The 26,944-nt window shown below is 51.0% G+C and overlaps 1 protein-coding gene across 1 annotated transcript; it reads right to left on the bottom strand.

The window, feature by feature from the left end:
- Positions 1-93: 93 nt before the first annotated feature.
- Positions 94-23,687, bottom strand: LOC120047244 (histone-lysine N-methyltransferase ASH1L-like). Its single transcript, XM_038992773.1, has 11 exons — positions 23,525-23,687; positions 17,724-22,041; positions 7,842-8,151; positions 7,359-7,532; positions 7,157-7,248; positions 4,086-4,159; positions 3,951-3,996; positions 3,419-3,707; positions 3,145-3,308; positions 2,453-2,547; positions 94-2,261 (listed from the first exon to the last, which is right to left on the bottom strand). The coding sequence occupies exons 2-11, from the start codon at positions 21,934-21,936 to the stop codon at positions 2,154-2,156; spliced, it is 5,565 nt and encodes a 1,854-aa protein (XP_038848701.1). The 5' UTR covers positions 21,937-22,041; positions 23,525-23,687; the 3' UTR covers positions 94-2,153.
- Positions 23,688-26,944: the final 3,257 nt, after the last annotated feature.

Raw genomic sequence — 26,944 nt, 5'->3', positions numbered from 1 at the left:
TCTTCATAAGGATGGAGGAGCAGCGATATTCTTGGGCCTGTGATAGTATGAAGGGTTAAGTGGTTTAGAATATAACAAGTCCACAATGCTTTGTAAACAAAAACGCCATTTTATTGTTATTGATAATAAGGTCAATGTTTGAAATTACATTCTGTCAGATGAACTGTGGTATTTTCTCCAAAGACAGGTTATAAACAGCAATTTAAATTGTACAACAAAGGGCTGGATTCTCACCGCATCGCAGAAGTATCACGGGAGATCTGCGTTATAGCTCCATTTAAATTTAAAGGCAATGTTCCCGCGTTCGTGGAGACTGCATTCACGATAAACACTGCATATGTCGGCTTAATCGGAAATGACCTTTACACTTTAATGCGATCTTCCGCGATACGGATTGAATCCAGCCCAAAGTTACATTTCATGCAAACTACATAAATAACCCTTCACTATATTGATAAATGCTATAATATTCCTAATCACCCATTGGCAATAGTGAGTGAAGCAAATACACAGGTCAACTATAAAACATTCAACTTAGTGTTCAAAGTCAAACTAGAAACTGCAGCAAAGAGAACTGTACAAATGAACGGTTACAAATCTCAGATTCAATTCATTTTCCTGATTGTCTGACCAAATAAAAAGAGAACATTCCATCAGTCAGAAAAAGTAAACAGGTGAAGAAAAGAAAGTCATATACAATCATAGCAATATTTAACATAGGTCAGTTATGTTTAACACTTTGTAGCAAAATGAAGGCCTTTAACTATTAACTTTAACGCTTAGATAATAACTATCAATTATGAAATTGATTCATTACATTACTTAGGTCAATGTTACTGCATTATCATTGGTACAATATAACGATCTTGAAATGATCATATTCACTAAGGCAATAAAAACTACTTGGTTTGATACATAGAAGGGTCTCTAGCTGGTACTGGTAGTGATATTAAAGTTATTGTACTGAAATCCTTACAGGACGTATTGCTTTTGGAGATTGAACTCACTTAGGCGTCAGTTTATTTACAACATGGCACTTTTACATTAAAGGCTCGATTCAATACGTAGAGCTGAAGAGAACATTAAAGGCAATGTTCCCGCGTTAGCGGAGACTGAATTCACGGTAAAAACTGCATATGTCGGCTCAATTGAAAATTACTTTTACACCTGAATCACGCTATAGCGCCGAACTTCAGCGTCAAGGATTGAATCAAACCCGAAGTGCTGTGTATCGCGGAAGTATCGCAGAAGATCTGCATAAAAATGTAGAGGTAGGCCTCCCAAGTGGTGCAGCGGTCTATGGCAGCGGTCTATGGCACTGTATCGCAGTGTTGCGGTGTCACTACAGCCTGGGGTTCGATCCCAGGCTGTGTCACAACCGGCTGTGACCGGGAGTCCCATAGGGCGGCGCACAATTGGCCCAAGGTTGTCCGGGTTAGTGGAAGGTTTGGCCCGGGGGGGCCTTTACTTGGCTCATCGCCCTCTAGCGACTCCTTGTGGCAGGCCAGGCACCTGCAAGCTGACAGTCGTCAGTTGGCCGGTGTTTCCTCCGACACATTCCGGGTTAAGCAAGCAGGTGTTAAGAAGCGCGGCTTGGGTCACGCTTTGGAGGACGCATGACTTGACCTTCACATATCCGAGCCCATTGGGTAGTTACAGCGATGAGACAAGATCGTAATTGGATCGCAATTGGATATCACAAAAAAAGGGGTAAAATTGTAAAAAATTATATTGTCATGGTAATTTCAGATTGAGCCGACATGCAGCGTTTACCGTGAATGTAGTCTGCGAGAACACGGGAACATTTCCTTTACATTTAAATCGAGCTATAACGCGGATCTTCCACAATACGAATTTAATCCAGCCTTAAGACTCTATGGTCTCCATCCATCCCTTCCGCCCTCTCTGACTAGTAAATCAGACTGTCACTGGTCTGCTGACCGTCTGTCAATCATTCTCAATGGTACAGTAAACAACAACACCCTCATTCCTCTCAGAAACAAAGCCCAAAATCATCTTTATAACAAATCATTTCAGGGAAGCTTTTTCCCCCCAACACTAGTGCAAAGTTAGCTGAACTGAGCTACTTGGAAGAAGAAGAGAGACTGAGCTGAGATTTCCCCCCTCCTTCCTTCCTTGTCCTCTCTCACCAATCATGTCTGCCGCAGCTTCAAGAGTATGTTGTTCAGTCGCTCCTTCCGGACCTCCCTCCAGCCCTCCTCCTCCACCTGTTTCTTCTCCTCTTGTCTGTTCTCAGTGAGCTGTGGTGGGGTAGATGCGACATTAGGAGTTAGTTATAACAATTAGTGACACAGACAAAGAACTCCATATGAATACTTCAAGACAGCCCTCATGGGAGACACTAATGAGTGAATATCTTTACAGTTACAGTACAGAGGAGAGCACTCAGAGGAGAGCACTCAGAGGAGAGCACTCAGAGGAGAGCACTCACATGGGGCGTGGTGCTGAGGGGGTTATGGGGGCACTGGGGATCACGAAGGGGCTCACTAGTCCACACAACCTTCTTCTTCCCCGCCATTTGTCGACCTAGAGGGAGGGGAAAGAACCTTAGTGCCCATGGATGGTATTTTGTGTGTGTGTGTGTGTGTGTGTGTGTGTGTGTGTGTGTGTGTGTGTGTGTGTGTGTGTGTGTGTGTGTCTGTGTGTCTGTGTGTGTGTATATATACATATATATATATATATACACACAGTAGATGTCCTTAAAATTCCCTTATGAGTGTCTGTTCTTTGCTGGAGACTGTTTGCTGGAAATACATTTTGGTTGATAGTTTATGGGGAAAGCTGAACCTAGCTGGATGTTCTTGGACGGCAGTGAAGACATGACAGAAATGGGAAAGCACTTATTCTGTGGTTGGAAAACTGCTGTGTGTGTAATGCTGAATATGATATGGCTCAATAAATACTGTAAAACAGAGAGCTAAACTGAGCACTGAGATGAACACACACACATCTATGTCCATATAAACATACACTCAGTACAATACTACTGAAAGACAATGAACACATTTAAAATAAAACACACTGACACACAGGCGCACACACAGAGGCGTGCGAGCACACACACACACACACACACACACACCTACAAAAACTTAAACTAACACACACACTTGCTTCATGGACCTGACATGATGTGGCTGTTGTTGTCCCCAGTAGCTACATAGCTGGAAACTCCTCCTCCATCTTTCTCTCGTTCCCCCTCTCTCCCCCTCCTCAGGCGTATCTGTCTGTCTCTGACCCTCTCCCAGTTCCTCAAAAGGAACACGTGGTGCTTCAGGACGAACACCCTGACAATCAAACAAATACATAAATAAGATCATTATTTTGAGAAATGCACAGGAACTACTAGTCTGCACCTCCATGTGTATTGACATGGCGTGTTGTCTTCTGTCTTTACCCGTCACTGGTGGTCATAGGCTCCATGTCCAGGTAGGGAAACAGCTTCCTACTGGGACTGGAACCCTCCTCCTGGGGAGAGGGAGGGAGGGACACCCCTGTCTGGTGACTGGAACACTCCTCCTGGGGAGAGGGAGGGAGGGACACCCCTGTCTGGTGACTGGAACACTCCTCCTGGGGAGAGGGAGGGAGGGACACCCCTGTCTGGTGACTGGAACACTCCTCCTGGGGAGAGGGAGGGAGGGACACCCCTGTCTGGTGACTGGACAGGCTCTTCTCTTTTGGTTGGTCTGGGAGGAAAACAAAGACAGACAGAGAGATAATGAGGTATGGACCCCTCCACACAGACTGAACACTTTCAACGTGTCACTGCAACAGTGGGATGTCGTCGTCCCCCCCCTCAACCAAGTAGGGTGGTAAGTCATGTTGAAGTCAAGTATTGATGTACACACTACAGTACAAACGTACAAACGTTGTGTATGGTATGCACCGCATGCACATACAGGAGCCAGCTGTGACTTTAGGGTACTCACAGGATGAGATCTCTCTGGTCAGAGGAACATCTGGCTCTTTGTGGAGCTGGAACACACAGAGACATGGTCATTCAAGTGAGTGAGTTTATTCTGTGTGTGTGTGTTTGTGCAATGTGTATAGTGTGTGTTACACACCTGGTTGTGCCTGAAGAGCCACATGACGTCAAAGGGCAACTGAAAGTCAATACGTCTCATTCTTAGGTACTTCCCTGTGAGAGAAAGGGGGGTGTTAAAAACCTGACACACACACACACACACACACACACACACACACACACACACACACACACACACACACACACACACACACACACACACACACACACACACACACACACACACACACACACACACACACACACACACACACACACACACACACACTTCGTTCTGTTAGGTGACCTAACCTGAGATATGCTTAACACCCCGGCAGTCCTACTACAATCTAAGCTAGATGCCCTCAATCTCACACAAATGATCAAGGAACCCACCAGGAACAACTCTAAATCCGAAAACATGGGCACCCTCATAGATATTATCCTGACCAACTTGCCCTCCAAATACACCTCTGCTGTTTTCAATCAGGATCTCAGCGATCACTGCCTCATTGCCTGCATCCAATATGGGTCCACAGTCAAACGACTACCCCTCATCCCTGTCAAACGCTCCCTAAAACACTTCTGCGAGCAGGCCTTTATAATCGACCTGACCCGGGTATCCTGGAAGGATATTGACCTCCTCCCGTCAGTAGAGGATGCCTGGTCGTTCTTTAAAAGTAATTTCCTCACCATCTTAAATAAGCATGCCCCTTTGAAAAAATGTAGAACTAAGAACAGATATAGCCCTTGGTTCACCCCAGAACTGGCTGCCCTTGACCAGAACAAAAACATCCTGTGGCGGACTGCACTAGCATCGAATAGTCCCTGCGATATGCAACTTTTCGGGGAAGTCAGGAACCAATACACGCAGTCAGTTAGGAAAGCAAAGGCTAGCTTTTTCCAACAGAAATTTGCATCCTGTAGCTCTAACTCCAAAAAGTTTTGGGACACTGTAAAGTCCATGGAGAATAAGAGCACCTCCTCCCAGCTGCCCACTGCACTGAGGCTAGGAAACACTGTCACCACTGACAAATCCTCGATAATCGATAAATTCAATAAGCATTTCTCTACAGCTGGCCATGCTTTCCTCCTAGCTACCCCAACTCCGGCCAACAGCTCCGCACCCCCTGCAGCTACTTGCCCTGCAGCTACTTGCCCAAGCCTCCCCAGCTTCTCATTCATCCAAATCCAGATAGCAGATGTTCTGAAAGAGCTGCAAAACCTGGACCCGTATAAATCAGCTGGGATAGACAATCTGGACCCTCTCTTTCTAAAATGATCTGCCGCCATTGTTGCAACCCCTATTACCAGTCTGTTCAACCTCTCTTTCGTATCGTCCGAGATTCCTAAAGATTGGAAAGCTGCCGCGGTCATCCCCCTCTTCAAAGGGGGTGACACTCTAGACCCAAACTGTTACAGACCTATATCCATCCTGCCCTGCCTTTCAAAAGTTTTTGAAAGCCAAGTTAACAAACAGATCACTGACCATTTCGAATCCCACCGTACCATCTCCGCTGTGCAATCCGGTTTCCGAGCTGGTCATGGGTGCACCTCAGCCACGCTCAAGTTACTAAACGATATCATAACCGCCATCGATAAAAAACAGTACTGTGCAGCCGTATTCATCGACCTGGCCAAGGCTTTCGACTCTGTCAATCACCACATTCTTATCGGCAGATTCAACAGCCTTGGTTTCACAAATGACTGCCTCGCCTGTTTCACCAACTACTTCTCAGACAGAGTTCACTGTGTCAAATCGGAGGGCCTGTTATCCGGACCTCTGGCAGTCTCTATGGGGGTACCACAGGGTTCAATTCTCGGGCCGACTCTTTTCTCTGTATATATTAACGATGATGCTCTTGCTGCGGGTGATTCCTTGATCCACCTCTACGCAGACGACACCATTCTGTATACATCTGGCCCTTCTTTGGACACTGTGCTAACAAACCCCCAAACGAGCCTCAATGCCATACAACATTCCTTCCGTGGCCTCCAACTGCTCTTAAACGCTAGTAAAAACTAAATGCATGCACTTCAACCGATCGCTGCCCGCACCCGCCCGCCCGACCAGCATCACTAATCTGGACAGTTCTGACCTAGAATATGTGGACAACTACAAATACCTAGGTGTCTGGCTAGACTGTAAACTCTCCTTACAGACTCATATTAAACATCTCCAATCCGAAATTAAATCCAGAATCGGATTCCTAATTCGCAACAAAGCCTCCTTCACTCACGCCGCCAAACTTACCCTAGTAAAACGGACTATCCTACCGATCCTCGACTTCGGCGATGTCATTTACAAAATAACCTCCAATACTCTACTCAGCAAACTGGATGCAGTCAATCACAGTGCCATCCGTTTTGTCACCAAAGCCCCATATACCACCCACCACTGCGACCTGTATGCTCTCGTCGGCTGGCCCTCGCTACATATTCGTCGCCAGACCCACTGGCTCCAGGTCATCTATACGTCTATGCTAGGTAAAGCACCGCCTTATCTCAGCTCACTGGTCACGATAACAACACCCACCCGTAGCACGCGCTCCAGCAGGTATATCTCACTGGTCATCCCCAAAACCAACACCCCCTTTGGCCACCTTTCCTTCCAGTTCTCTGTTGCGAATGACTGGAACGAATTGCAAAAATCGCTGAAGTTGGAGACTTATATCTCCCTCACTAACTTAAACATCAGCTATCTGAGCAGCTTACCGATCGCTGCAGCTGTACACAGCCCATCTAACTACCTACCTCATCCTCATATTGTTTTAATGTACTTTTTTTGCACACCAGTATTTCTACTTGAACATCATCATCTGCACATCTATCACTCCAGTGTTAATTTGCTAAATTGTAATTACTTCACTACTATGGCCTATATATTGCCTTACCTCCTTACTTCATTTGCACACATTGTATATAGACTTTTCTATTGTATTATTGACTGTATGTTTGTTTATTCCATGTGTAACTCTGTGCTGTTGTTTCTGTCACACTGCTTTGCTTTATATTGGCCAGGTCGCAGTTGTAAATGAGAACTTGTTCTCAACTGGCCTACCTGGTTAAATAAAGGTGAAATCATTTAAAAAATAAATACAACTCACTCACCAACATGTATGGGAGCAGGCAGGAGGCTGTAGTCTTGTTCTCCTGGTGTATATTCCAGTCTCTCTCTGTTCAGCTGGTTCTGAGAGGAGGGACTGGGGAAGAGACACATTTACACAATGAAATGAATAGAATACACACCATTTGTGAAATCAATTCAGAGTATGTGAAGTTAGTTTGTATGAACGGGTGCATGATAACTCACTCTGTAGTTTTGTAGTCATCTGAGTAGAGCCCCGCCCTCTGAAACCTCTTCCTAGGCAGCTGGTCAGCTCCCTTATCTGATTGGCTGGCCGGGGTTAGGGATGGAGTTTGGGTTAGCTCTGATTGGCCTGTGCATATGGAGGGGGTGTGGGTGACTGGCTCACCTTCACCAGAACTAAGAGGAAGGAATAGTGAGAGAGCGAGAGATAGGATAGAGAGAAAGAAAAAGAGAGAGAAAGGGCACTGGCTTAGCACACAGTGCTGTCAACCATGTGTTAATACACTTTGTCTGTGTGAGGTATTAAGTCTTCAGTGCACATCTAGCAGCTAGTTGCAGGGTATGTAAAATAGCATGCATTTTCTAGACTTTCTCAGTAACGTTTTGATCGCTGTGGGAGTGAAATGTTGTTGCGTTAAACTTTGCGACCATCTGCGAGGGCACTCGCTGAGTCAGTTGGGATAAGGGTGAGTTCTGACGGTTTACCTTTGGAGACAGGATGGATGCTCAAACTCCTCTTTCTCAATGCGCCTCCTCTTCCGTCTTCTCCTCCTCTGGCTCTGAATCACAGCTTCAATCACCTCTTGTACTGAATCTCCTCCCCCTCTGTTTCTGTCTCTGTTCTGGACGTCTGTCTCAGTTGGAGGGTTTGGTTGGCTTGTAGGACAGAGGAAGGGGGAGACCAAAGGGGAGGCTAGAGGTTTCTTCCTGGGTCGTCCAGGCCCTCTCTTAGCCCCAAAACTTTGACCGGTTCTCAGCCACTTCAGTTGCCTCCTGCTCAGGTCATAGTGTGGGTCTTGAGTCCAGAGAGAAGTCATTGGAGCGAGGACAGGGAGCGAGAGAGAGAGATGAGAGAGGTGGGAGACAGAGGGAAGAGAAAGGGAATGATTGGGAAATAAAGAGAGGGGAAGAGAGAGAGAGAGGAGAGGTGTATATGTATCAGTAACTGAAACAGCAGCAGTCTGTCTCAGTGTGTCCCTGGGATGGGGTGACTCTACACTTACATTGGAATGCTGCCTGGAATTCCCCTCAAATCATATACTCCCCTTCTGGGAATCACAACAAGCAGTCAAGCACACACACACACACACACACACACACACACACACACACACACACACACACACACACACACACACACACACACACACACACACACACACACACACACACACACACACACACACACACACACACGGTATGCACCAGAGGAGGCTGGTGGAATGAGCTTTAGGAGGACGGGCTCATTGTAGTGGCTGGAATAGAATCATTGGAACAGAGTCAATCTTTCCATGTATTTGATGTGTTTGGCACCATTCTATTGATTCCATTCCAGGCATTACAAAGAGCCCATCCACCTATCTCTCCTCCCACAAGCCCCCTCTGGTATACACACACACACACACACACACACACACACACACACACACACACACACACACACACACACACACACACACACACACACACACACACGTGCGCGCACAAACACCCACACACACGCAAACACCACACACACAAATTATACATTAGAATGTGTGTGTGGGCTGTGCGTGTGCGTGCTCAGTCACATATGTGTCTGGTTAGATGATGTGCGACTGCCAAACAAAATTATCCTCCCTCCTCCCCTCTCAAAAACAACTCTCTACCTCCCTTCCTCTGCCCTCCCTCACTATCAGTCCCCCGCCATCCCTCTATCCATCACTTCTCCTCAAGTATCTCCTTTCTTCCCATCTTTCCAAAATTCCCCAACATTAACACTGACTGAGCAGCCTTTCCTTCTAGGGTTTTTCTAGCCAGCCAGTGTACAGGACAGTATGTTGGCCAGCCAGCCAGGCAGTGTAGAGTACAGTATGTTGGCCAGCCAGCCAGCCAGTGTACAGGACAGTATGTTGGCCAGCCAGCCAGGCAGTGTCAGGCAGTGTAGAGTGCAGTATGTTGGCCAGCCAGTATACAGGACAGTATGTTGGCCAGCCAGCCAGCCAGTGTACAGGACAGTATGTTGGCCGGCCAGCCAGCCAGCCAGCAGTGTACAGTATAGTATGTTGGCCAGCCAGCCAGCCAGGCAGTGGCCAGCCAGCCAGTGTACTGTACAGTATGTTGGCCAGCCAGCCAGCCAGGCAGTGGCCAGCCAGCCAGTGTACTGTACAGTATGTTGGCCGGCCAGCCAGCCAGGCAGTGTACAGCAAGTCAAATTAAATGAAGCTTTATTTACACAGCACATTTCAGACATTGAATGCAACGCAATGTGCTTCACATAAAAAATAAAACATATGAAAATAAAATATTTACTACACCACAAACATAAGAGGATAAAAAACTAAAGAATAACAATAAAACCTGAATGACTAAAAAGCACCCTAAGGAAAAGCAAAGGTGTGTTTTAAGATCTATTTTAAATATGTCCACAGTTTCGGCCCCCCTCAGGTTCTCTGGCAGGCTATTCCAGAGGCAGGGGGCATAATAACTAAAGGCTGCCTCTCCATGCCTCTTGGTCCTAGGCTTTGGGATAGTTAAAGGCCAGTGCCAGAGGACCTACTGGGTACATAACTTAATTGACATGCATTGGGGTGCACAATTGTGGATTGTTTTAAAAACCAATAGAATAATCTTTAAATTAATTCTAAAACTCACAGTGCAGAGACCTTAAAACCAGTGTAATATGTTCTCTCAGTCTGGTCTTGGTCAGTACCCGTGCTGCAGCATTCTGTATGTTTTGCAGTTGACCAATGGCTTTCTTGGGTAGACCAGACAGGAGAGCATTACAGTAGTCAAGCCTGTTTGTAATAAAAGCATGGATGAGTCTCTCTGGATCAGCCTGAGAGAGAAACGGCCACACCTTGGCAATGTTCCTCAGGTGGCAAAAAGCTATTTTGGTCACATTCCTAATGTGTGATTCAAGTTCAGAATCAAGTTCAGAATCTAAAATAACACCTAACTTTATAGTATTACACTTACTGTATTTTGGCAAGCCAGCCAGGCAGGCAGTGTACAGTACCGTATGTTGGCCAGCCAGCCAGCCAGGCAGTGTAGAGTACAGTATGTTGGCCAGCCAGCCAGCCAGGCAGTGTACAGTACCGTATGTTGGCCAACCAGCCAGGCAGTGAACAGTACAGTATGTTGGCCAGCCAGCCAGCCAGGCAGTGTACAGTACAGTATGTTGGCCAGCCAGCCAGCCAGCCAGGCAGTGTACAGTACCGTATGTTGGCCAGCCAGCCAGCCAGGCAGTGTACAGTACAGTATGTTGGCCAGCCAGCCAGCCAGGCAGTGTACAGTACCGTATGTTGGCCAGCCAGGCAGGCAGGCAGTGTACAGTACCGTATGTTGGCCAGCCAGGCAGTGTACAGTACCGTATGTTGGCCAGCCAGACAGGCAGGCAGTGTACAGTACCGTATGTTGGCCAGTCAGCCAGCCAGGCAGTGTACAGTACTGTATGTTGGCCAGCCAGCCAGCCAGGCAGTGTACAGTACCGTATGTTGGCCAGCCAGGCAGGCAGGCAGTGTACAGTACCGTATGTTGGCCAGCCAGCCAGGCAGGCAGTGTACAGTACAGTATGTTGGCCAGCCAGCCAGCCAGGCAGTGTACAGTACCGTATGTTGGCCAGCCAGGCAGGCAGGCAGTGTACAGTACCGTATGTTGGCCAGCCAGCCAGCCAGGCAGTGTACAGTACTGTATGTTGGCCAGCCAGCCAGGCAGGCAGTGTACAGTACCGTATGTTGGCCAGCCAGCCAGGCAGGCAGTGTACAGTATGTTGGCCAGCCAGCCAGCCAGGCAGTGTACAGTACTGTATGTTGGCCAGCCAGCCAGGCAGGCAGTGTACAGTACCGTATGTTGGCCAGCCAGCCAGGCAGTGTACAGTACAGTATGTTGGCCAGCCAGGCAGGCAGGCAGTGTACAGTACAGTATGTTGGCCAGCCAGCCATGCAGTGTACAGTACAGTATGTTGGCCAGCCAGCCAGCCAGGCAGTGTACAGTACTGTATGTTGGCCAGCCAGCCAGCCAGGCAGTATACAGTACCGTATGTTGGTCAGCCAGCCAGCCAGGCAGTGTAGAGTACAGTATGTTGGTCAGCCAGCCAGCCAGGCAGGCAGTATACAGTACAGTATGTTGGTCAGCCAGCCAGCCAGGCAGTGTACAGTACAGTATGTTGGTCAGCCAGCCAGGCAGGCAGTGTACAGTACCGTATGTTGGTCAGCCAGCCAGCCAGGCAGTGTACAGTACAGTATGTTGGTCAGCCAGCCAGCCAGGCAGGCAGTGTACAGTACAGTATGTTGGTCAGCCAGCCAGCCAGGCAGGCAGTGTACAGTACAGTATGTTGGTCAGCCAGCCAGGCAGTGTACAGTACAGTATGTTGGCCAGCCAGCCAGCCAGGCAGTGTACAGTACTGTATGTTGGCCAGCCAGCCAGGCAGTGTACAGTACAGTATGTTGGCCAGCCAGCCAGCCAGGCAGTGTACAGTACTGTATGTTGGCCAGCCAGCCAGGCAGTGTACAGTACTGTATGTTGGCCAGCCAGCCAGGCAGTGTACAGTATGTTGGCCAGCCAGGCAGTGTACAGTACAGTATGTTGGTCAGCCAGGCAGTGTACAGTACAGTATGTTGGCCAGCCAGCCAGGCAGTGTACAGTACAGTATGTTGGCCAGCCAGCCAGCCAGGCAGGCAGTGTACAGTACGGTATGTTGGCCAGCCAGCCAGCCAGGCAGGCAGTGTACAGTATGTTGGCCAGCCAGCCAGGCAGTGTACAGTACAGTATGTTGGTCAGCCAGGCAGTGTACAGGACAGTATGTTGGCCAGCAAGCCAGCCAGGCAGTGTACAGTACCGTATGTTGGCCAGCCAGGCAGGCAGGCAGTGTACAGTACCGTATGTTGGCCAGCCAGCCAACCAGGCAGTGTACAGTACAGTATGTTGGCCAGCCAGCCAGCCAGGCAGTGTACAGTACTGTATGTTGGCCAGCCAGCCAGCCAGGCAGTGTACAGTACCGTGTGTTGGCCAGCCAGGCAGGCAGGCAGTGTACAGTACCGTATGTTGGCCAGCCAGCCAGGCAGGCGGTGTACAGTACAGTATGTTGGCCAGCCAGCCAGCCAGGCAGTGTACAGTATAGTATATTGGCCAGCCAGGCAGGCAGGCAGTGTACAGTACCGTATGTTGGTCAGCCAGCCAGCCAGGCAGTGTACAGTACTGTATGTTGGCCAGCCAGCCAGGCAGGCAGTGTACAGTACCGTATGTTGGCCAGCCAGCCAGGCAGTGTACAGTACAGTATGTTGGCCAGCCAGGCAGGCAGGCAGTGTACAGTACAGTATGTTGGCCAGCCAGCCAGGCAGTGTACAGTACAGTATGTTGGCCAGCCAGCCAGCCAGGCAGTGTACAGTACTGTATGTTGGCCAGCCAGCCAGCCAGCCAGGCAGTGTACAGTACCGTATGTTGGTCAGCCAGCCAGCCAGGCAGTATAGTACAGTATGTTGGTCAGCCAGCCAGCCAGGCAGTGTAGAGTACAGTATGTTGGTCAGCCAGCCAGCCAGGCAGTGTACAGTACAGTATGTTGGTCAGCCAGCCAGGCAGGCAGTGTACAGTACCGTATGTTGGTCAGCCAGCCAGCCAGGCAGTGTACAGTACAGTATGTTGGTCAGCCAGCCAGCCAGGCAGGCAGTGTACAGTACAGTATGTTGGTCAGCCAGCCAGCCAGGCAGTGTGCAGTACAGTATGTTGGTCAGCCAGCCAGCCAGGCAGGCAGTGTACAGTACAGTATGTTGGCCAGCCAGCCAGGCAGTGTACAGTACAGTATGTTGGCCAGCCAGCCAACCAGGCAGTGTACAGTACTGTATGTTGGCCAGCCAGCCAGGCAGTGTACAGTATGTTGGCCAGCCAGGCAGTGTACAGTACAGTATGTTGGCCAGCCAGCCAGCCAGGCAGTGTACAGTACTGTATGTTGGCCAGCCAGCCAGGCAGGCAGTGTACAGTACCGTATGTTGGCCAGCCAGCCAGGCAGTGTACAGTACTGTATGTTGGCCAGCCAGGCAGGCAGTGTACAGTACCGTATGTTGGCCAGCCAGCCAGGCAGTGTACAGTACAGTATGTTGGCCAGCCAGGCAGACAGGCAGTGTACAGTACAGTATGTTGGCCAGCCGGCCAGCCAGGCAGTGTGCAGTACTGTATGTTGGCCAGCCAGCCAGCCAGCCAGGCAGTGTACAGTACCGTATGTTGGTCAGCCAGCCAGCCAGGCAGTACAGTACAGTATGTTGGTCAGCCAGCCAGCCAGGCAGTGTACAGTACTGTATGTTGGCCAGCCAGGCAGGCAGTGTACAGTACCGTATGTTGGCCAGCCAGCCAGGCAGTGTACAGTACAGTATGTTGGCCAGCCAGGCAGGCAGGCAGTGTACAGTACAGTATGTTGGCCAGCCAGCCAGCCAGGCAGTGTACAGTACTGTATGTTGGCCAGCCAGCCAGCCAGCCAGGCAGTGTACAGTACCGTATGTTGGTCAGCCAGCCAGCCAGGCAGTACAGTACAGTATGTTGGTCAGCCAGCCAGCCAGGCAGTGTAGAGTACAGTATGTTGGTCAGCCAGCCAGCCAGGCAGGCAGTGTACAGTACAGTATGTTGGTCAGCCAGCCAGGCAGTGTACAGTACAGTATGTTGGTCAGCCAGGCAGGCAGGCAGTGTACAGTACCGTATGTTGGTCAGCCAGCCAGCCAGGCAGTGTACAGTACAGTATGTTGGTCAGCCAGCCAGCCAGGCAGGCAGTGTACAGTACAGTATGTTGGTCAGCCAGCCAGCCAGGCAGTGTGCAGTACAGTATGTTGGTCAGCCAGCCAGACAGGCAGGCAGTGTACAGTACAGTATGTTGGTCAGCCAGCCAGGCAGTGTACAGTACAGTATGTTGGCCAGCCAGGCAGGCAGGCAGTGTACAGTACAGTATGTTGGCCAGCCAGCCATGCAGTGTACAGTACAGTATGTTGGCCAGCCAGCCAGCCAGGCAGTGTACAGTACTGTATGTTGGCCAGCCAGCCAGCCAGGCAGTATACAGTACCGTATGTTGGTCAGCCAGCCAGCCAGGCAGTGTAGAGTACAGTATGTTGGTCAGCCAGCCAGCCAGGCAGGCAGTATACAGTACAGTATGTTGGTCAGCCAGCCAGCCAGGCAGTGTACAGTACAGTATGTTGGTCAGCCAGCCAGGCAGGCAGTGTACAGTACCGTATGTTGGTCAGCCAGCCAGCCAGGCAGTGTACAGTACAGTATGTTGGTCAGCCAGCCAGCCAGGCAGGCAGTGTACAGTACAGTATGTTGGTCAGCCAGCCAGCCAGGCAGGCAGTGTACAGTACAGTATGTTGGTCAGCCAGCCAGGCAGTGTACAGTACAGTATGTTGGCCAGCCAGCCAGCCAGGCAGTGTACAGTACTGTATGTTGGCCAGCCAGCCAGGCAGTGTACAGTACAGTATGTTGGCCAGCCAGCCAGCCAGGCAGTGTACAGTACTGTATGTTGGCCAGCCAGCCAGGCAGTGTACAGTACTGTATGTTGGCCAGCCAGCCAGGCAGTGTACAGTATGTTGGCCAGCCAGGCAGTGTACAGTACAGTATGTTGGTCAGCCAGGCAGTGTACAGTACAGTATGTTGGCCAGCCAGCCAGGCAGTGTACAGTACAGTATGTTGGCCAGCCAGCCAGCCAGGCAGGCAGTGTACAGTACGGTATGTTGGCCAGCCAGCCAGCCAGGCAGGCAGTGTACAGTATGTTGGCCAGCCAGCCAGGCAGTGTACAGTACAGTATGTTGGTCAGCCAGGCAGTGTACAGGACAGTATGTTGGCCAGCAAGCCAGCCAGGCAGTGTACAGTACCGTATGTTGGCCAGCCAGGCAGGCAGGCAGTGTACAGTACCGTATGTTGGCCAGCCAGCCAACCAGGCAGTGTACAGTACAGTATGTTGGCCAGCCAGCCAGCCAGGCAGTGTACAGGACCGTATGTTGGCCAGCCAGCCAGCCAGGCAGTGTACAGTACCGTATGTTGGCCAGCCAGGCAGGCAGGCAGTGTACAGTACCGTATGTTGGCCAGCCAGCCAGGCAGGCGGTGTACAGTACAGTATGTTGGCCAGCCAGCCAGCCAGGCAGTGTACAGTATAGTATATTGGCCAGCCAGGCAGGCAGGCAGTGTACAGTACCGTATGTTGGTCAGCCAGCCAGCCAGGCAGTGTACAGTACTGTATGTTGGCCAGCCAGCCAGGCAGGCAGTGTACAGTACCGTATGTTGGCCAGCCAGCCAGGCAGTGTACAGTACAGTATGTTGGCCAGCCAGGCAGGCAGGCAGTGTACAGTACAGTATGTTGGCCAGCCAGCCAGGCAGTGTACAGTACAGTATGTTGGCCAGCCAGCCAGCCAGGCAGTGTACAGTACTGTATGTTGGCCAGCCAGCCAGCCAGCCAGGCAGTGTACAGTACCGTATGTTGGTCAGCCAGCCAGCCAGGCAGTATAGTACAGTATGTTGGTCAGCCAGCCAGCCAGGCAGTGTAGAGTACAGTATGTTGGTCAGCCAGCCAGCCAGGCAGTGTACAGTACAGTATGTTGGTCAGCCAGCCAGGCAGGCAGTGTACAGTACCGTATGTTGGTCAGCCAGCCAGCCAGGCAGTGTACAGTACAGTATGTTGGTCAGCCAGCCAGCCAGGCAGGCAGTGTACAGTACAGTATGTTGGTCAGCCAGCCAGCCAGGCAGTGTGCAGTACAGTATGTTGGTCAGCCAGCCAGCCAGGCAGGCAGTGTACAGTACAGTATGTTGGTCAGCCAGCCAGGCAGTGTACAGTACAGTATGTTGGCCAGCCAGCCAGCCAGGCAGTGTACAGTACTGTATGTTGGCCAGCCAGCCAGGCAGTGTACAGTACAGTATGTTGGCCAGCCAGCCAACCAGGCAGTGTACAGTACAGTATGTTGGCCAGCCAGCCAGGCAGTGTACAGTAAAGTATGTTGCCCAGCCAGGCAGGCAGTGTACAGTAAAGTATGTTGGCCAGCCAGCCAGTCAGGCAGCGTACAGTATGTTGGCCAGCCAGCCAGCCAGGCAGTGTACAGTACAGTATGTTGGCCAGCCAGCCAGGCAGTGTACAGTACAGTATGTTGGCCAGCCAGCCAGCCAGGCAGTGTACAGTACAGTATGTTGGCCAGCCAGCCAGCCAGGCAGTGTACAGTACAGTATGTTGGCCAGCCAGCCACGCAGTGTACAGTACAGTATGTTGCCCAGCCAGCCAGGCAGTGTACAGTATGTTGGCCAGCAAGCCAGCCAGGCAGTGTACAGTACAGTATGTTGGCCAGCCAGCCAGCAAGGCAGTGTACAGTACAGTATGTTGGCCAGCCAGCCAGGCAGTGTACAGTACAGTATGTTGGCCAGCCAGCCAGCCAGGCAGTGTACAGTACAGTATGTTGGCCAGCCAGCCAGCCAGGCAGTGTACAGTACAGTATGTTGGCCAGCCAGCCACGCAGTGTACAGTACAGTATGTTGCCCAGCCAGCCAGGCAGTGTACAGTATGTTGGCCAGCAAGCCAGCCAGGCAGTGTACAGTACAGTATGTTGGCCAGCCAGCCAGCAAGGCAGTGTACAGTACAGTATGTTGGCCAGCCAGCCAGCCAGCCAGCCAGTGTACAGTACCGTATGTTGGCCAGCCAGGCAGTGTACAGTACAGTATGTTGGCCAGCCAGGCAGTGTACAGTACTGTATGTTGGCCAGCCAGGCAGTGTACAGTATTGTATGTTGACCAGCCAGGCAGCCAGGCAGTGTACAGTATAGTATGTTGGCCGGCCAGCCAGGCAGACAGTGTACAGTATGTTGGCCAGCCAGCCAGCCAGCCAGCCAGGCAGACAGTGTACAGTATGTTGGCCATGCAGGCAGGCAGACAAGCAGCAGCTGAGACAGTGACACATGAACAGGACTATACATAGAGACTAGACTGGTGGTTAACTAATGACTGTGTTCTGCTCATAGCTTCATAGCCCAGGGCTCAAACAGTACAGCAGGCGGCCAACTGTCTCTGCTATGTGAAAACCTGCTGTCACTGTGGTATGTCTAGCCTGGGTGCCTGGCTTCAATAATGCTCTCTCTCTCTCTATCTCACAAACAGGGCTATACTATATTGTACTGTAGTATACTGTCCTCTATCTCACCATGTCTTCATGTCACTGTGACCTCCACAATATGTATTCTCTCTCTCTCTCTCTCTCTCTCTCTCTCTCTCTCTCTCTCTCTCTCTCTCTCTCTCTCTCTCTCTCTCTCTCTCTCACTCTCACTCACTCACTCTCACTCACTCACTCACTCTCTCACTCTCTCACTCTCTCACACACACACACACACACACACACACACACACACACACACACACACACACAACATTCCCCAGTCTCACCTGTGCCTCTCCTCTCTGTCTGTGATGGCTTCTCACTCCTCGGTGACCCGTCTTGACTCCCTGGTCTCCAATTGTCTCTTCCGCTCCTCCTGCCCCTCCCACTGGTGGCAGAGGAGGTGAAGAGGTTGGTGTGTGTCGGGGGGGTGAAGGTGCTGTGACAGGGTGTGTGTCTCTCCCCCGCCTCTCTCTCTGACCCCCACACAGCGGCCGTCCTCTGCCCTTCTGTCAGAGTGCCCCAGGTGGGTTCGGGGGGTCTGAATCCAGCCCCCAGCCCCCCTGTCCTCAGCCAGGGGTTCTGCCGAACCCCCCAGCCCTCCCCAAACGAGGACAGGTGAGAGGAGCCTAGACAGGTGAGGGGTGTGTGTTTGAGCCTCTCTGATGATGATGATGATGAAGAGGCTGGTTTAGCAGAAGCAGAGAAGAAAGAAGAGGGGTATTTGCCGTGCCTATGTTGCCATGGAGACTCCATCAACCCAGCACTCCCTTGTCCTCCAGTCTTTCTACTTCCTCCTGACCCTGTGGTGAACTCTGACCTTAGCTGTGACCCTGCAACTCTCTCGTCCTCTTCTTCCTTTCCGTCACGATCACGCTGTCTGTGACGATGTTTGTGTCTGAGCTTGTGTTCACTCCCCCCATAGACACAGGACCGACTAGGGATGGACCCTGCTGGACAGGAACGGACCCCGGCCCTCTTTCCCTCACCCCTAACCCCCATGTCCTCACCTCCACCTCCACCCAACCCAGCCTCCCTCAGCTGCCTGCTCCTCCTCCTGTGGAACCGGGCTGGGTTGAGGAGGAGGTGAGGGGGGTGGAGGTGGGGGTGGTGGGGGGCATAGGGGTGAGGGGGAGGCAGGGGAAAGGAGGGGTGTGGGTTTGGGTAATGGGCCATGGTCAGAGGATAGCCTCTGTAGTAGCCAAAACCCAGAGGCATGGGGGTGGTGGAAGAGGTGGTGGAGGAGGACAGGGGGGTACTGAGAGAGGAGGGGTGGATGTGCCCTGTGATACCCTGTAAGGCACACCTCCGCCCCTGGCCACAGTCACCCTGGTCTAGGGACTCACAGGGCTTGGTGGGACAGCCACACCTCAACCTCTGCTCTGGCTTTCTGCTGCCATTTAGCAGGCCGTGGCAGGGGTGGGGGTGCAGCGGGGAGAGGGAGGGGTGAGGGGGGTAAGACAGGGGGTGAGGCGAGTAGTATCCACTCAAGTTGATTCTGTAAACGTTTGAGTGGAAATTTTGCGATGACAATAAGGAAGAGTGGCGTCTTTTCCCCCCACTCTCATCGAGATCCTGCCCCAATCCAGCTCTGGCCCAATCACGGTGGCGCCCGATGCGGACCTTGCTGAACTGCCCAATGAGATCGTCCAGTTCAGAGAGGAAGTCTGGGTCGTGCGCATGCATGAGCAGGTGCTGGTACTTCCTCTTGCGTTTGTGTTTCTGTCTCTTGTGTGTGTTGTGCCCTAGGCAGGGGCAGAGGGCCAGGTGGGAGCGCTGGTTGTGCCCTAGGCAGGGGCAGGGGGGGCAGGTATAGGGACATTCATACCCCCTCCGCCTGTGCCTGTCTCTGGGTTCCACTAAGTCAGAAGGAGGCGTGTGTCTGGGGGAGGCAGAGGGGGGAGAGGGGGGTGAGGCTGACACTCTGATGGGTGAGGGTACAGGGGGGGAGTGTTCTAGTAACATGGAGGGCGAGGGTTGTCTCTGACCCTTCAGGTTGACCCCTAAACCTGTCCGGAACACTGACCTGGTGACATCTGAGGTCATTCCCATGGTTACCCCCCCTCTCCCTCGGCCCCTTCTCTCCCCCCGCTCTGAGATAGTGTTGTGGTCCATTCCAATCACACTGTCACTAGGCAACATCTCCTTGCTGTGTGATTTACTGATAGGTGAGTGTGTGGTCTCTTTCAGGTGTGTGGGGAAGACAGGCAGATGGGGGTAAAGAGGGTGAGGAAGAGGAGGAGAAGAGAGTCTGCTGGAGGGATGGTGGAAGAGGGGATGTCGTCCCTGACCTGGAGAACTCCTCTTTAGGCAGGGAGAGAGGGATGAGGAGGAGGAGAAGGAGGAGAGAGGACGTGGCGATGCGCAGGAGGAGGAGGGTGAGGGGAGGGAGAAGGTGTGGGGGAGGAAGAGGGAGGGAGCTGGTTCTGTGCAGCCTCCATCACTGTAAGGGCTCTGGGCTCCACTGGAGTGGGTGAGAGATGGGGAGGGGAATGGGTGAGAGAGGGGAGGATGGGGCTGGGGCTGGGGAGAGGAGAAGAGAGAGGGACTAGAGAGACTGGTGAACAGTGTGGACTGAGAGGCAGGGTTAGAGTTAGCTGGAGCTTTGGGTTTGCGTCCTCTCCTCTTCCCCATGTAGATGGTCCCCCTCTTACTCACGTTGATCTGGGGACCTAGTTTACCCCCAAAGGAGGAGGACAGGGAGGGTGCTGTGGCCGACCCACACACCCCTCCTGCACACCCACGAGAGCTCTCTCTACCTCCCTCTCTTCCTCTCCCCTCCTTCCCCCCTCCACACCCAGAAAGCATTTCCCTGAGTAGCCTCCTCTTCTTCCTCCTCTTCATCTCTCCAATGATGCTCCTCATCCTCAGCTTCCTGTTCCCCTTTTCAGAGGGGAAGTCTTTACCCCCCTCCTCACCTCCAGAGGGGGTCAGTGTATCCGTGTTCTGGTCCTGGAGAGTCTGTTTGGGGAGGAGGGGGGAGGGGGGCAGCCGTTTGGGGCGACCTCGTTTCCTGGGCGTGGGTTTGGGGCTAGAGGGATTGGTGAGGGTGGGACTGTGATCCAGCACTGGGTTGAGCACATGGGGGTCTGGAGTCTCATCATGCCCATGAGGGAGCATCTCAGCTCGGGTAAGTTTGGGGGAGTGTCTGGGTTGGGGTTCGTCCAAGCTCGAGGTTTGGGATTTGGGGCGACCCCTTTTTCTGGCCTGAGAGACGGGACGGTCAGGTCCAGGTGAAGGGCTAGGGTCAGAGGTCAACATGTGAGACTGGGTGGGGGATGGGGGTCGCCCTGCTGGTCTGGGTCTCACAGGAGTGGAGGTAGAGGGGGAGAGGGAGGACGGACTGGAGTGTGGGGGAACGGAGGGGGCTAGGCATGACTCAGCTGACCGAAGGTTGGGTGAGTTGGTAGTTGCGGGTGTCTGGGGGATAGTGGGGGTCTGTGGGGCAACTAAGGGGGCATCTTGGGGGCCATCTGGGTTCTCTGCCAGTCTCTGTGCCCGGTTCACCAGCCTGGTCCAGCTTGGCCGTCGGGTCTTACGCTTCTTCAGCGGACGGCTGTCCTGCTCTCGGGGGGAGGTAGGAGGAGAGGAAGAGTGGAGAGAGAGAGAGGGAGGAGGGAGGGAGGTGAGGGGAGAGGAGGCAGTGGATGGGTTGGAGGGAGAGACAGTCGGTCTTGAGGGGACACCAGTATCATCTGATTCCCCTGTTCCGCTGGTCAGGTCTGGGCTGGGTGTACCCGTCTTCCTGCTCTGAACAGCAGATAACATCTGACACTTTGTAGAAGAGGGCGATTTATTCATCCTTAAGTCTCTGGGCTTCTCTCTTTCCTTGTCCTCGTCCCCATTTCTCTCCTCCTTCCCCGTCATATCCCTTCCGCTCTCATCCATCCCAGTTCCCTCCTTCCCTCTCTCATCTCTGTCCATCTTTGGACTCTCATTCCTCCCTCTGTCCTCCTTCCCTCTCCCCTTCTCCCCTCTCTTACCCTTCCCTTTCTCACCCCTCGCTTTGTCATCTCTCTCTTTCTTCTTCTTGGCTTTCTCCTCCTTCCCTCTCTCATTTCCCACAGAGGACGGTAGTAATGGTCCCTTGCTCAGGCTGGTGAGGGAGGCAGCAGGACTCAGTCTCCCATCAGCCACTGGGGCTCCTCTCTGGTCTGGAAGTAGGGGTGTGGATGGGGGCGGTGTAGGAGGGCAGCTGAAGCCTGTAGTCCTGTCCTGGGCTGCAAGGTCAGCCTGATGGGGGCTGGAGGCTGGAGGTCTTGTTGTTGAGTTCACGTTAGTGGGGGCAGCTGAGGAAGAACAGTTCTGTTTGTGACCTTTGACCTTTGTGAGTCTGGTAGGATGGCAGGTGACTGTAGGTACTCCCCCATTCAGCATACCTCCCTCACCCTTAACACCTGCCTCACCGCTAGGGTCCTTTACCAAGGGGGAATGGGGTGATGAGGGAGGGGGGGAATGGGGGGATGAAGCTGTGGGGTCAGAGGGGGTTGCCTGGTCCATTTGGGCAGGTGAGAGTAGTTTGCTGTGGGCATCAGGTGGGTCAGGGTGCCTTGGTTTCTCCGGTAGGGTGTCTGACTTCTTATAGCCCAGGTTCACAGGGACCTGCTGGGATGAAAACATGGTTATAAACACATTGTTATCAGATCAGATTGGTCATTTATTATGTCATCTATCAGAAAAGATCTAGGTAATTTACAGGTAAAGATTTTAATATAATCAAAAATATTTTAAAGAAATATTTCTACAAAAGAATCCCGGTTAGACCTATGATAGAGTTCTGTTAATGTATTACACAATTGCTATTTTCTAATAATTTACAGCATTGTGCCCTTGTTGACAAGGAAGTAGAGGTATGTAAATGTAATGTGTTTCAGAGCTGCATAGTTCATTAGCATTAGTGGGTCAGAGAGAGGACAGGGAGAGGAAAGAGAAAGAGGGAGGGAAAAGGAGAGCAAACAAGAGAGAGAAACAGTAAGGGTGGGGTGCTGGTGCAAGCCTGTTGGAAGACAGCTAAAGGACACAATGACAAAGAGAGAGATAGAGAAAGAAACAGAAAGAGAGGAAGAGAGGAAGAGAGAGAGCGTGAGAGGAAGAGAGAGGAAAAGAGAGAGAGAGCGAGAGAGACAAAGAGAGAGCGAGAGAAAGAGAGAGGAAAAGAGAGAGAGAGCGAGAGAGACAAAGAGAGAGCGAGAGAAAGAGAGAGGAAAAGAGAGAGAGAGAGCGAGAGAGAAGAAGAGAGAGCGAGAGAGAAGAAGAGAGAGCGAGAGAAAAATAGAGAAATTAGGACAAATGGGAGGAGAGAAGCTGAGGTGATGGAGACTGAAATGAGGTTGACCCGGCAAGAGGAGAAATTGAGCGATCAAGAAAGAGAGAGAGGTGGAGAGAAAGAGAAATGAGAGCAGGTAGAGAAAAGAGGGGAGGTAAAAATAGACAGAGAGAAAGAGATAGGGTAGAGAGAGAACTAGAGAGCGATCGAGAAAGAGAGAGAGGCAGCTGTGCTATTGGTAGCTATAAATGGCCATGAATAGAGATGAGGAGGCTTGGCATTTCATGCTTGTCCTGTAATTTGGGAGCTGCGTTGTTGCAGCCTGACTGGTGTGTTTGCAGCTAAAGCAATAATCTACTCTCTGGGGTGGGTGATTGTCATAAGAGCTGATGGACCAATGTCTGGATCAGCTGCTAATAGTTGCTGTGCTGTGTGACTATTAATAGTCCTGTTCTCTATATTCTAATGCACAACTACTGCTGCTGTTTAAGTTTCTCTATCCAGACAATCACTCACTTGACCTTATTATTATTAGAAAGCATTAGGAACCGCTGAGTGTTCTGGACCGGATAACACGCCTGCTGGGGGATGAATAGGAAGCACACATACTGAACACTAATGCATATCATGCACAAGCCTACATAAATGATAAATGTGTAATAATATAGAATTGTGTCAAATGTGAATAGTTCTTCACACTGGAGAGATTTGTAGGGGACCCGGTGTATAAAACAGAACTGAAGTATGAGTCAATGTAATAAATGAGTAGTAAGCGGTTAACAAGTCAGGTATTCATTGAGGTAGTAGTGGTTCTCCTCTTACCTGTTTGGCTGGCGCAGTCTGAGGGTTGGCTGGGATGGGAGGGGTGGTTGTAGGGGCTGATGATGATGACGATGAAGACGGAGGCGAGGAGGAGTGTATCTTCCTGGTCTGGGTGGTGCTGGGGTCTGACCCCTGGTTCTGCTCTCCGTCCCCCTCCTCCTGAGGGCTGTTCCCCTGCCCACTCCCCCCTCCCTCCTGACTCCCCCTCCCTGCTGCCCCCCTCCCAGGCCTCTGGTACGTCCTGATGGGGGGTTTACACTCGTAGCCCTCCAGGGTCCTGGGGGGTTTCTTGGTGCGTTTGGCCGTTTGGACTCCGATCCTCAGCCTCACATTGCCTTCAGTGCAGCTCCTCTCACTGCCTGGGAATGGGAGCTGTCTCTGCCCTGCAGCACCACAGCACCCCTCAATGAGCACCTCCAGTACTGCACCACCTCCTTCCTTCTCTATCCTCTTCCTCGTCCCACCGCCTACCTCTTTCTCTGGGTACTGCTGTGGTGGGGCTGTGGGGAGGAGAGGCGGTGAGGATGGTGGAGGTAGAGATGGGCCCCCCTTCGCTCTCTGGTCCATCAGAGATGTGAGGGGGGAGGGGTGGGGGGTGCAGCACCCAGGGTGGAAGGGAACAGGTAATGTCCAGAGATTAAATATCAAAAGGCTTTCTTGACCCAACTGTCCAGCGCTCTGTCCCTCTCTGTCTGTCAGTCAGGCTTGAACTGAGAAGGATGGAGTGAAAGAGAGAAACAGACAGAGAAAGAGGTCATTTCACTGACATCAGACATTAGTAGCAGCAATACAACAACAACAGGAGAAGTCGCTGTCAGCTTTACTGAAAAACAACCGAATGACAATCCAAATGTAAAGTACTTTACAAGAACGTGAAAACACAGAAACTATACTGCCTCTATGGCACTTACTATAATGCTTACAACAGACGACAAAAGACACCAGCTAAATGTCAGCTTACAAGTAGGCTATGTCCTGTTCTCCACTGCAGCTGACCACAGCATCACCCAGCCTGGCAGCCCGACACTATACTAAACCCTACAACTGGAGTCAGCTCCCTCTCTTTCCTCCGCTCTCTCCGTCCAAAGTCCTGAAGAAAATGCTGCAATACAATTTCCCTAGCCGCGTGTGTATGGTGTGTGTGTGTGGTGTGTGGTGTGTGTGTGTGTGTGTGTGTGTGTGTGTGTGTGTGTGTGTGTGTGTGTGTGTGTGTGTGTGTGTATGTGCGGTCGTATGAAGCAGATGGCAGTAAAGTCACTCAGGAGATGATTCAGATGATGACCTCACTGATGACCTCACTGAACGGAACCCCAGGGGACCAATCATACTCAGCAGAACAGCCCTTTCCAAGAATGCCTGCACTTACTGGAAAACTCTTTTCAAATTCTTTAAAAAGGTATCATTCCTCCCTTCCTCCATCTTTCTTTCTTTCGTTCGTGAAGGGATCACAGATCTAAGGGCTCATGCTCGATACCAACTTCTACTTCTCTCCACACCACAATCCTGCTACCTTTCCCTCCCTCCCTCCCTCCCTCCCTCCCTCCCTCCCTCCCTCCCTCCCTCCCTCCCTCCCATCTACTGTACTCCGCCTTTCTCTCTTTTCTCTCCAACCTTCTCTGTTTCATGTCTGTCAGCAACCCTTTGCAACTCTCTCTGAACAGACCACACAGTAAAACGGTCAACTCTCTCTCTCTCTGAACAGACCACACAGTAAAACGGTCATCTCTCTCTCTCTCTCTGAACAGACCACACAGTAAAACGGTCAACTCTCTCTCTCTCTGAACAGACCACACAGTAAAACGGTCAACTCTCTCTCTCTCTGAACAGACCACACAGTAAAACGGTCAACTCTCTCTCTCTCTGAACAGACCACACAGTAAAACGGTCAACTCTCTCTCTCTCTGAACAGACCACACAGTAAAACGGTCAACTCTCTCTCTCTCTGAACAGACCACACAGTAAAACGGTCAACCCAGCACCAGGCACCGTATCCATGTTAATGAAAAACAGATTTCCTCCCCCTCTTCTCTTCAGTCTTTTTCTCCTCTTCAACCTCAATCCTTCCATTCACATCCTCCAGAACTTTCCCCTCCTCCCCTCTCAGTAGTGGTGTAACACAAATCCGTAGGAACGGGCAAAACGTATTTTTGGAAACTAGTGTGAATTCCTCCCCCTCCCCTGCTTTCCTCTAAGTCAAGTAAGCTTTTCATTGACCCCATTGTAAATGGACTTTTAATGTGATGCTATGGCAAGTAACACACCCAACAATAACGTTCCCCTGAACAGCCATACTTTACTCTACTCTCTCTGTCTCTCTCTCTCTGTCTCACACATACACACTTGCTCTGTAGTCTATGTGCTGACCAATACATGCCAAAACAAACACCATCTCCTATAACTCTTTCCCTATCATCCCCTCTGTCTCATTCCCCTCTGTCTCATTCCTCTCTCTCTCTCTCTCATTGAGATACTCTTCATTTCCTAATAAAACACACCCTGTTGTACATTCTTTACTCTATGGAGAGCCTCTTATGAAACAACTAATCTGTCTCTCAACAATGCCTTGTCCTTCTCCTCTGAAGAGGCTTCCAGTCAGACCATGTTATCATATAGAGCTCAGTATCTCTCTGACTACTGGTCACCTCTACAGTGACCACTACTGTAGCCTGACCCAGATAGACAGAGAGAGAGAGAGACAGAGAGAGACAGAGAGAGAGATAGACAGAGATAGACAGACAGACAGACAGACAGACAGACAGAGAGAGACAGAGACAGAGACAGAGACAGAGACAGAGACAGAGACAGAGACAGAGAGAGAGACAGAGACAGAGAGAGAGACAGAGAGAGAGACAGAGACAGAGACAGAGACAGAGAGAGACAGAGAGAGAGAGAGAGAGAGAGAGAGAGAGAGAGAGAGAGAGAGAGAGAGAGAGAGAGAGAGAGAGAGAGAGAGAGAGAGAGAGAGAGAGAGAGAGAGAGAGAGAGAGAGAGAGAGAGAGAGAGAGAGAGAGAGAGAGAGAGAGAGAGAGAGAGAGAGAGAAAATACATATTGTGGAGGTCACAGTGACATGAAGACATGGTGAGATAGAGGACAGTATACTACAGTACAATATAGTATAGCCCTGTTTGTCAATACAATGTCAAGTTGGCTAGATTGAGTGACAGGTTGAAATACCTTTAATTTTCAGAATATGGCATTATAGAATAGGCAACATTATGTGTTTAGATAACACAAGTACAAGTGCCATGAGTCAACAGCAGGCCCATACGTAGCCTACATGTAGATAGACTGAGGAAAGAGGTGTGGCCAATACATACAGAACAGAAAAAAAGCTCATCGTATTATTCACTATGACTAAATATTAATGTTATGACCCTCAGTCCTATAAACAGCCTGTCTGTCTGTTCAAAGGAAGTGTC

Source organism: Salvelinus namaycush, chromosome 5 (genome assembly GCF_016432855.1).
Source record: "Salvelinus namaycush isolate Seneca chromosome 5, SaNama_1.0, whole genome shotgun sequence".
In the NCBI taxonomy this organism is placed as follows: Eukaryota; Metazoa; Chordata; class Actinopteri; order Salmoniformes; family Salmonidae; genus Salvelinus; species Salvelinus namaycush.
Note: the sequence above shows the minus strand (reverse complement) of the source record. Positions and strands in the feature narration are given on the sequence as shown.